Source organism: Papaver somniferum, chromosome 9 (genome assembly GCF_003573695.1).
Source record: "Papaver somniferum cultivar HN1 chromosome 9, ASM357369v1, whole genome shotgun sequence".
Lineage (NCBI taxonomy): Eukaryota > Viridiplantae > Streptophyta > Magnoliopsida > Ranunculales > Papaveraceae > Papaver > Papaver somniferum.
Window position 1 is genome coordinate 49,605,153 of NC_039366.1, and position 11,444 is coordinate 49,616,596.

At 37.5% G+C, this 11,444-nt stretch overlaps 1 protein-coding gene across 1 annotated transcript; it reads right to left on the reverse strand.

Annotated features, from left to right (window-relative positions):
• Window positions 1-2,596: 2,596 nt before the first annotated feature.
• On the reverse strand, window positions 2,597-11,199 carry LOC113313422 (protease Do-like 7). The gene is made up of 24 exons (XM_026562189.1): window positions 10,950-11,199; window positions 10,715-10,785; window positions 10,420-10,554; window positions 9,953-10,011; window positions 9,807-9,843; window positions 9,572-9,697; window positions 9,147-9,236; window positions 8,903-8,968; window positions 8,691-8,747; window positions 8,494-8,559; window positions 8,030-8,137; window positions 7,615-7,695; window positions 7,287-7,336; window positions 6,846-7,011; window positions 6,117-6,614; window positions 5,682-5,864; window positions 5,498-5,600; window positions 4,880-5,053; window positions 4,726-4,802; window positions 4,434-4,634; window positions 4,022-4,237; window positions 3,747-3,904; window positions 3,436-3,547; window positions 2,597-3,006 (listed from the first exon to the last, which is right to left on the reverse strand). Exons 1-24 carry the CDS (start codon window positions 11,194-11,196, stop codon window positions 2,785-2,787), a joined length of 3,303 nt encoding a protein of 1,100 aa, XP_026417974.1. The 5' UTR covers window positions 11,197-11,199; the 3' UTR covers window positions 2,597-2,784.
• Window positions 11,200-11,444: the final 245 nt, after the last annotated feature.

Below are 11,444 nucleotides of genomic sequence, written 5' to 3' on the forward strand. Positions count from 1 at the left end.
TACCTTTGTTCACTGATAGGTCTAAAATACAGTGCTTTGAACCGTTAGTTGAAAACTTGAGAACTAGGATGACAGGAAGGAAGGGAATTAACTTAAACAACGCAGGAAAAATTGTTATGATAAAAAATGTAGCTTCGTCTGTCTATGTGTATCAAATGAATTGCTTTAAAATACCAATAAAAGTCTGTGATCAAATAACAAAAATGCAGAGAAACTACTGGTGGGAAAAAAATGAAAAGAGCCTAAATGAAAATGGGAAAAAAGGTGTCTGCCTAAAAAATTGGACCTTTATATGTAAAACGCTGGAAGAAGGAGGCCTAGGCATAAAGAATGTGAAAAAATTTAACATAGCCATGATAGCTAGGATGGAATGGAACCTAAACCAAAACCCTGACTCTCTTGTGCCTCTATTATGAATGCCAAATGTTACCCTAACTGTGACATACTACATATAAACAACAAACCAAATAAGAATGATAGTTGGATTTGGAAAGGGTTGTTAACAGGCATTAATCAAATAAAGAAATGTTGCTTCTGGGAACTAGGAAATGGAAGAAATATTGATATCTGGCAGGATAGCTGGATTCCAGATATTGAACCACCTCTACATAGAAACTTTATTGCTATTGAAGGTCTTAGTGAAGTCAGTGATCTGATAACAGACCATAAAACTTGGGATCTTGATAAACTTGTAAGATGCTTTGATAACCAAATAGTAGAAAAAGTAAGGGAAATTACAATTCCAACGGAAGAGAAAATGGATGCTCCAAGATGGACCCTAAACAAAAAAGATACGTTCTCTGTAAAATCCTTGTATAATCATATTAACTCAAATGGAAATGCTGAGCCTAAATGGAATAGAATATGGACAATGAAGACCACCCCAGTTGTTAAGAATTTTATTTGGAAGACAGAGCACTCAATCCTCCCTAATAGCATGAGAGTTGCAGCTGTCCTCCCTGATATTGATACTAAGTGTAAGTTATGTAACGAAAGCCAAGAATTTTTAACTCACTTATTCTTGCACTCTAACTGTGCTACACAGATATGGATGCACTTCAATTTTGATATGAATTATATTAGAAATGGTACAACAAACTTTCATGCTTGGCTTTCCAACTGCTTTGAAAACACTGATAGGGGAGCTTATGATATCGAATGGAATGTTCTATGTAGTACTATAATTTGGTTTATATGGAAAATAAGGTGTGATGTGGTCTTTAAAAAGAAAAAACAGAACAGTGTTATAACTGCAAACAATATCACTAGATACATAAATAGTTACAACATTGTGAACAAGCCAGGACATAACATAATGGAAGACCTGTACTATAACTCTGTGAATGATGTTGTTCTTCAGATCAAAAAGTATCCTGACGAAAGAGTAAATAGTGAGATGACACTGAAATTCTTATTGCCTTGATTATGACAGACTCAAACTCTAAAACAGGCATTGGGCTAATTTTGGTTGATTATACAAGTACAGTCAGAGAAGCTAGAGGACTCTCTACTGACAGTACCACAATAGAAGAGCTAGAAAAAGCGGGAGCCGAAGCAGCTTTCCAATGGGCAACATGATGAGTGGATACAGAATTTCCTTTAGGAGTGATTCAGAACCGACTCTGGTGCTGCTGGTGGGAATACCAATAAGTTTGAAATGAATTTTATAGCAAAAGACTTCAGCAAAACTCTCTTTTTTGAAATACCAAAAAGTTAAGAAAGAAGAAGTAATGTGGGCAGCAAAACTCTCTTTTTTTATATAATAAGTATGACATTAAGCATAGCTGGGTTGATCACAATTTATGGGCTTTATTAACTTATTTGAACATTCAACAATGGAACCAAAATGTAATGTCTATCCGCAACTCTTTGTATGGAACACCGGGAGCTTTAATATCAATATAGTGAGGTATTTTTGTTTCTTTAAAAAAAAAAAAAAAAAAAAAAAGGTCAAGACTCAAGTGAGATCACTGACCCACTCAATATTGAATTTTATATGTTCATCAGTTAAAAAAACTAGTCCTTCACCCGCTGGCACATAGATTTAGTCTAAATATGGTGCTGCTATATTGATCGGGTGTCTAGGTTCGCCACTGTATGAATTGATAGTTTTCAAATATCAAATATAGGGGCCGTTGGATTGAAAGTGACGCAGAAAGTATAATCGGGATGAGAAAATAAAAAGCATTATTCCAAAAATGCGTGGATTTGGATAGTTTACTGTGGGTGCAAATGCAAAAAATTCAAAAGTACTGTATTATTCTTTTTCATTAGAGATCGGCAGCGAGAAAAAAAAACCCAAAAGAAACCCCATTTTAAAATGAATGGAATCCCCACCCCTACTAATCTAGGAGATGCGGGGTTCATACTGTTCTGGCTTGTTGAAAGTACCATAAGCGAGATCCATTGTTCAAACAGCAGCAGCAACATTTTACAAGCAATCTTTTGTTTCTTTTCTTTTTGATCCTTAAAGAACTCTTGTTTTTGCAAATTACGAACTCAGATTACTAGTATCATCACCCAATAACTTTACCACTGTATTACAGTTTCACTGGCATTTTATAATGCAACAGTCATCATCCAATAACTTTACCAGTGTACTACAGTTTCACCGGCATTTTATAATGCAACAGCTTCAATTAATTCCTCATAGTTTCTTTACAGGGAAACTGAATTTTTACACGTTGTGATCACTGCTCTATTTATGAATGTTGTTCACCCAAAAATTGGAAGAACAAGAATAACAAAAATCAAGACTACTGGCGAATATTTGGCTTGCTAACTTTACAGTTCAGTGTTGTTCCTAGGCATCTGTGTGTGTGTTCGACATCTACAGCTACTACCATCTAGTCCCTTGATAGTTCTCCGTTTCCATAATGCTGTCTTTGGGTCGAATTTTAGTTCCCATGTAGGCCAGTAACGGAGATCCTGCTTAAGTTTGTGCACTTCAGGGTTCCCATTTAACCCAACTATTCTTATACGAACAAACTCCCCGTGCTCCAGTCTCTGCAAATTGTATAGTAAAGAAAATATCATATACACGAGAAAAGGGAATAAAAACACAAATAAACAATTATCATTAGAGGACTTATAACCAAGGCAAAGGAACACAAGCAGGTCAGATAGTCCAAGGTGCAAACAAACCAAATCTGGTGATAGACTTGGCACTCCATAAAGCTGGAATTTTGGCGAGATGGTTCCAACCTACCCTCAATGTGGACTGAGCCCGAACAAAATTCCACCCCTTAGCTCATGTTTACTACTTTTTATCGTCATTTTGTCCTGTTTAGTAATGTGAGCAGATCTACATCTAGGTTCGGCCAAGAGAAAGGTTTGGATATGCATAACGTTATTCGGCGTGCCCATAAGGTTGATATACATGTATTTGTAAAGCTGATTAGTATTTGTAGGGATTCTACTAGGGATGGAACACACCTTTGTCACTTCAACAAAAGAATCCAGGTCAGGAGTGAGTTTTCCATTGACCTCAACTATCCACAGGCAAGCGGTGAGACCATATCTATGTGCTGGACTTCCACCGCACCATCTGCAGAACAATAAACATACAGTTTTTAACAACGCTTAGAAAAGTGATCGTACAGTTGTGGGCATGTTGTGGTGGGAATGATGGGTAGTGGTGACAGTCTCTTATGAAAGTAACAAGGCCGTACACTCATTACACTAACTTTTCAAACAGAAACAGTTAACTCAAAATACTGACAAAATTAAGAAAGGATAATTCTTACCTAGACACATACACGCCATGCCCTTCTTCGGGAAGAAACCCAAGTGCACGGACTGCTGAGTGAGGTTCTTGAACAATACATCCACACCAGTGCACCATTCGTGTAGTGCCGCTGCCATCTCTAAAATCAGTCCCCACACTAACATCAATTTCTTGTCCCTGCCAGGTAGCACAGGAAAGCATACAATCAAAAGACGGATACAGGACGAGGTTAAGCATCTGACTCTTCTTTATGTTGAAATACAACAAAGTAGCAAAAGATTTGCTTTTACTCACATCCCGGAAAATTGTCATATTAAGTGCACCATTGTTCTCTTCAGATTCATCCAACCCTTGGCAAGCCCTTTCTATGTCCTGGAAACATGTAATGGGCTCTTTGTTGATTGCTAAGACCATGTCGCCCTGTTCTAATTTGTTTTCAGCTTTTGATCCAGCCAAACACCCTTTAACACGTAGCACTTGACGCCGTATTGGATCTTTTTTCACAAGAGCCTGTGAACATAAAAGGTTGTCTTAGAAATATAATGATAAAACCAAAAAAAGCATGTATAGCAGTTCCGAGCTACTGGAAACTCAATAAAACCATTACTATGCCAGACTTATGTGTATGCTTTCCGACTCCAAGCATGTATTTTGATAGCATGTATGAACCATACATCAAGGAAAAGGATATAAAGAAGATCTTTACTTGGATCCAACTGTCACTCAATCCAAAACTCCTGGCTTTGGAAGGTAAAATCCGATAAAGTTCAGCATCCAAGATTCTAAGACGAGGCATTGGCCTTGTGATGCCATTCATATGTAGAAGTTGTCCCCTGCCACCATGTGTAATCTTGTCAAGAACTTCACTGACTGCATAAATAGGAATTCCTCGAACACTAAAGCTCATCTGCATTGAAATACTTACATTATCAACTTCTGGCTAAAACAAGAAAGAAGGTTTTAAGATTAGGTGAAAAAACGAAACCAATACAACGAACCTGAGAAAATCTTCCCCACATAGCTTGAACAAATCCACGCTCATCAGAGAGCACACCCGTGAATGATCTACCAAAATCTACGACAAACCAAAATATGGAAGTAGTCAGCAAATGGATACGCATGAGAACCTATAGATAAAGGACTAAAAGGTACCGGTATCAAGTTCGATGACTTCCATATTGGTTGCTTTGTACCCTGGGCAGTCATCAGGCCAGCAATTCTCCAATACAGCAGAAGGATTGGTAACATTCGATTTCCTCGACGTTGCTTGCAGACTTTTATTCAAACCCACAAGAAACACTGAATCACCGCTCCGCAAAGCAGGTTCTATCACCAGAATGGAACACATGGATGATATGTTAGAGACACACATACATATATGTTACAATGTACCTAGACATGCTTATGTTCATGGTCCAAATTCCAATCGTCAAGTATATTCCTCTTGCCTGTTACTTCTATGAGGCCTTCCCTAGCAAATATTAAGGAAAAGGGAATGTTTGCAGCAGTGCTGATAAAGGTTGGTATCGCCATTGACTAGGCAAGCATCTAGCTGTCAAAGAGTTTCATGCTCAAAATAAATTAGCATTGAGCAGTTCCAAAACTAGCACACTTCTAGTTACATCATCTGCACATAGTAGGCGGCGGCTTTAAACAAAATCATCTTGCATCAGTTGTCTTCTACCACTTTCATGTTAAAATCAATGCATCTTTTTTATACTCAAGCAATTGACAATAAAGTTGTTGGCTGTGTAGGCAAACTCAAATTACCAGGTAAAAGTTTAGCAGCACGAACTGAGGCACCTGCAACACCTAGAGAGGAAGGATCATACGCAACGAGAGCATAATTATGAACAGGGTGGAGGAAAATAACCTGCAAGGTAACAAAAAATGGTGAATCATAACCATGACCAGTGGAATCGGATGCAACACCATTATTTTAACACTAATTTACCTCCCCAGGAGTTTCGATATGAGATGCAGCAAAGGAGAGCATTACATCACAAGCAGATACAGGAACCGTTTTTTTGTCAACAGCAACCAAACCCATACTTTGGGAATGATGAACAATAACACCAGTTCCAGAAAAGTCTTGGGAGTCCACCCCATCCACCTGACACGACAGTGGCACATGAACCTGGAAATTCATTGACCAACCAAAATCAGCCCATTTACACATTAATAATAAGCAAAAGAATATCAGAAAAATTAGCTAATCCCATCAAAGTTTATATTGTATATACATTATGATTGTAGGGATAAAATGAAGGACAGGGTCGAGAGACGTGCCACTATGATTAACATCACATAACATGCAAAAAGACACAAAGGACAGCAAAATCAGATATTATAAAACTACCTACAAAGTAAAATAATGTAAATATCTTACTTCAAGCCTGACAAGAGTTGGCTCTAATACTCGTTCAGCAACTGAAGCATTAGCTGTTGCACCTCCTGAATCTTCTACACGGCCAGCATTTTCTAGATATCTTGTGTCCGCCAACCTTTCCTCCACAGTTTCATGTATGGAGCGGTCCTCAAGAGACAAATAATCATCCAGTCGTTGCTTCTTGGTCCCAACATTAGATTCTACCCGGAAATGTCTCTCCTCCCCAACATGTTCATCAGTAACCACATTTCTACATAAACCATCCGTCCAGATTTTTTTTGCATCTTGAACTCTAGGTGCTATCCTGGCAGCCTCACTTGTAGTCAACAAATTAGTTTCAGATGGTTGTGTATTTCTGTGACATTTGATACTTGATGACAAAAACATTGGCCGATGAGGCAATGCAGGTCTTGATGTCCATAAACCAATACTATCGTCACGGGTATATATCTGAGGAGGCGCATACCATTCATGCTGGTCAACAGTGACCAAGACAGACTGCAAAAGCAGAGAAACAATACAGAATAAAGTGACATGGATATTATAACTCTAGGTGCTATTCTAATCAACAAATGTCTGTCTCACGACGCAATTATAAAGACCATCTCACTAACCGTTTGCATGTTCGACAACAACATTGATTAGGTTGTAAAGTAAAAAGGCTGCTCATATAAGTAAACTCTCAAGTGGTTCATAAATATACATCATTGCATTATTACAATTATGTACCTTGCTGCGATGACGATCCCAATAGCTTATATATTCCAAAGGAACTCGGGCACCCTTAGAGAGCTCAGATAGCACCGATATTAGGTCATACAGCTTTAATATCTCCTTCCCTGCAAATTTCTTTATTATGGCATGGCGAGGAACAGCCGCTCTAGAAAGCATGTATCTGAAATTTGCAATGCAACAACAGATTCAACCGCTAGATGCAATAAAGAGATTTTTTTTCCTTGCTCCGGATTTGATGGTTATATACAGAGGTGCACATAAACTAAGAAGATTTAATAAGTAGAATACATTCAGGTTTTTGTGGGAAATAGTAAAAACAAATCCAGAAAGAGCAATGCATATATAGTTAGAGAAGGGAGAGTGGGCAGCAGATTACATAAATACTACGCATGAGAGAAGTGGGTAAATTCAAGAAGTAATTTGCAACAGACTTACCCTGGTTCGGTAACATACACTAGACCACATTTGAAGCGAAAATTCCTAGCCTGCATTATGAACAAGGACACGGAGTAATTACTTGGCTTATAAATGAGGACACATATAACTAAGAAGAATATGCCATGCAAGTATAGGACACCGTTTTTGGTTGTGTTCCTCAAACGCTGGATCCATTATGCAATACTCAAATTATACACTCTGGGCAATTTTGAGAACTAGAACTTATTTAGTTATTTAGCTATGAAAGTAAGTGGCCTGTGTTGCCCATTTTCCTGTGATCTTTGTAGGCCATTAACACACTAATTTAAGAAAATTTGATACTCACCTGATGGTAAGAAAGAGACTGGATTACTGCTCCACTTACTTCCAAGAAAGAATTCGGAGTGATGGAATGCAGATCTTGAACCTAGACCACCAGCATAAAACATACAAGGTTTGACATTATAACCAAAGCTTTTATTACCTAAATAAATAAACCTTCGCTGACCCCACATAGTAGGTAGTGTCTGGCTGTGTGCCTAGTTAGCAATACGGTGCACAGGATCATATAGCACGAAGCTAGAGTATTATTTGAAAAACATAAAAAATTGCATGTCGTGCATAAAAAATTGCATCTCGTAATCTCTTTCCGATCGGATGTACCCATTCAAGAAGCTTGAAGCCTTAAATAAACTTAAGATGTGCTACAGAACAACTATTAGTGTATAGATAAAGCAAGGATAACATTTTGGCCAAATTACCTTTATATTTACAATTAATGAACTGTCACCCCTTTCAATCAGCAAATCAATCTTCTGGTCCACGCTATTATCAAGTAAAGTCTCCAATTTTAAGAAATGAGTAATAACCTGTACCCGAAACACTAGTTAGTTAAATTTCTCATCTCGAGGGTGCATGCATTCAAGTAATATGCAGATACTGAAATACACAACAGACTAACATGGTCTTCCAAAAACGTAAGTTGCTCATATACCAACAAGGATCTCTGATTATCAAATAAATAGTGGCAGAGGATAAATCAGCCACCCGACAAACATGCAAGAAAATTACGTGTATAAATAAAAAGGATTCTTGAAAAACATTGCAAGCTTGGTTATTTTTCTTTTACAATTCTAATCCCTTATATGTATTACTTGTATTAGGCGGTATTTAAAACACTAGATGTAGCTCGTCTGCGTTACGACCTTGATTTTTCAAACATTACCTCTCCATTTACCCGGACAAGAACATCACCTGGCTCCAACAGTTTATGGGCTGGGCCATCTGGCACCTGCAGTAACCGAATTGTCTTAGTATACTACTATCTTCTAACTACAAATTTGAAATTTCATAATACCATCCTAGTAAATCGGACCATAACAAAATAAAAATAAGTTCAAACTCAGACATAGAAGTTCTCACCACAGAGTCAACGACAAGCATTCCTGTCTCGCCAGCTGGTGATGCGTGCCTGACCATCTAACAAAGCACGCAGAGAAATAAGTATGTTTGCATATGCAAGAATCTTAGAAAGCTCCACACAGCGTGTAATTGCCTAAGAAATTTCAAACTACCTAAAGTTTTCAACATCAGCCAAAATCCACAAAAACAAAGTAAATGAAAAGAAAGGGTACCTGTTCTGTTTTACTAGTGAGTCCAATCCCACGTGTTTCATTGAAGCCCTTATGAAGAAACGTTGCCTATAATGCAAACAAAGTCATTGAAAAGATAATTGTTTCATTTAGAAAAGAATGAATTTTCGACTTATCGTTTATTTCTTCTGTTTAAGGAACTGAATTGTTTGTAGAATCCAACAATGCCAAACTTTACATAAAAGCAGTAGCTAGGTATCTAGTGATTGAAGTTTAACCGACGAACCTGAAGTGTACCACGAGGAATAGTTACAGACCCCCATCCACTTCCACACGAGTCTTTACTCTTTTGAATGTAACTTAACGCCCTCACAACCTGCCGATGAAAAATAAATAAACGACGTGCATGAGACAGAATTCAGTAACTCTATTACAAGACCTTTAGGGGATTTTTCAATTTGCATCTACAACAAAAAGACCTACAAGGGCTCATATTATTTTTATGTTTCTTGCAGATAGAGACCTTGTTAAGTTTACGTTGAGATCTACAGCATGCGACCCCTAAAAGTCCATCACAATAAAATAAATATCTGCTGCATCGCTAATAGAGAATACAGTAGCAAAACCATAATTGCTAAAAAGCAGCTAACTTCGTATCCTCTTAGAGAAAGCTGAAATATGATAAATTTTTTTAAAAAGAAAAATACTCACGCGCTCTAAGGGCAGAAAAAATGCTGAAGCGCTTTCCTCTTTTCCTGCTGCATTCAAGGCCACTGCTCTTCCTAGCCAGTCCACGACCGGGGAACCACTTGAACCCCCCTTTGTCCCAGATGCAGCCTGTAAAGGAGAGAGAAGAATAACCAGACCTTGTCAACAGATGAAGGAAAACGCTCCTTATTCCTAAAACAACAATACTATACATGATTCGTAATATTAAACCACTTACTTGCATGTAGAACGTATTGAAGTCATTGTAACCATCACTGCAAAAAAAAAAAAAAGTACACTTTTTCAGCATCTCAATATTGATAAAACACAACTTTGTCCATTTTGAAGATTCAGCTACGAATGAAACAACTCAAACAAACGTACTATCTGCACCGGGGTGCGTCTCTATCCAGACGAGCTAGTGTCCCAGTCAGAATTGATACCTATAAAGTATGAAAGAAATCACTAGTCAACTGATTGACAAATTGGTTGTACAAGCAATATATGACATTTGTACAGAAAAATTAGTAAGTTAGAATCTCTTGAGCTGACTATCAGCTTTGCTGGATTGATGCTAAAGACCAAACACCTTGAAGATGGGGACATACAAGGACATATAAAATGAACGACGATATAACAACATTCAATTTCTTCCCCTAACTTCTAAGCATGCAACTGCTGCAAAACTTCTAGACATGCATACAAATATGCCTAAAAAATTCCAATTTCTGAAACTTATGTACTAGTCCAAAGTTCCACCGCGCAGGCTCTCACACTGTTGATGCACACAGAATTGAGTTCTTTTATTTCAGCAATCGGCATAAATGGACAGATAGACTTAGAGAGAGTACCTGTTCATTGCTATCATTACCCACAACTCTAATCTCCAGTCCGACTGACGCAGCTTCAGGTGCTAGAGGAATCTCTTCATAGCTCAGAAATTGCACGGTATCAGGATCATAACGAAAGAAACCAAAATCATGGACCTAGAAGAAAATTATTTGTGTTAGTCCCATGTAATACAAACTAAGCCGCATACTCAAAAACATCTAAATATGTCTCTAAGATTTTCAAATTTCACTATCCAAAACTAGAACATGGTAACAACATAAATATTTGAAAACCAAGTCTTGAAAATCAACTTACTGGATCTCTGTAGATAGGGAAAACTGGAATTTCTTCCCTGTTAACAAACATAGCTTCAGCAACCACAGGGCCTAAAACAGAAACAGGATAGTCTAATAAACAACCAGAAACTGCTGATATGCAAACTTTACGAAATAAAATACTAATCTAAGCACTTCAAGAAACTATAATCTCAAGTACTAAACTTGAGAATACGACTGGAGGATTACAAATAAAATCGATAAAATTCAGGTACCAGATTGGACGACATGACGATTAGTAAGTATAATTCCTCGTTTCTTGTCAACAACAAACCCTGTAGCACAACTGTAACCTGCACATTCAGTATCAAATGCTTTACATGCTGTAACTTTCAAAACAACTACAGCTGGTACAACTTTAGATATTGCTTTTCTCCAATCTTCAGCACTTGCAGAATTTGTTCTAAACCAAGAATTAATCTTCAGTAGTTGCAAAATTTCCTTTATAAAGTGGATCAACATTTGTTTTAAACTTAATGCCATTAGGTTGCCTTTCGACAAGTAACTACGAAAATAATAAGAAGCTTACAACGAAAAATTGTAGCAAGTATAGAGAAGAGAAAAATGGAGTGAGCAACATGGTTTAAATTCATATTAATAGATGAATGACAGATCTTAGAAACGTGCTTCATTTGACACTGTGTTGACACTTTTGGCCATGTGGGACCCACAGGATCAATTATAAGACAGAGAATGATGTTCTCATTATG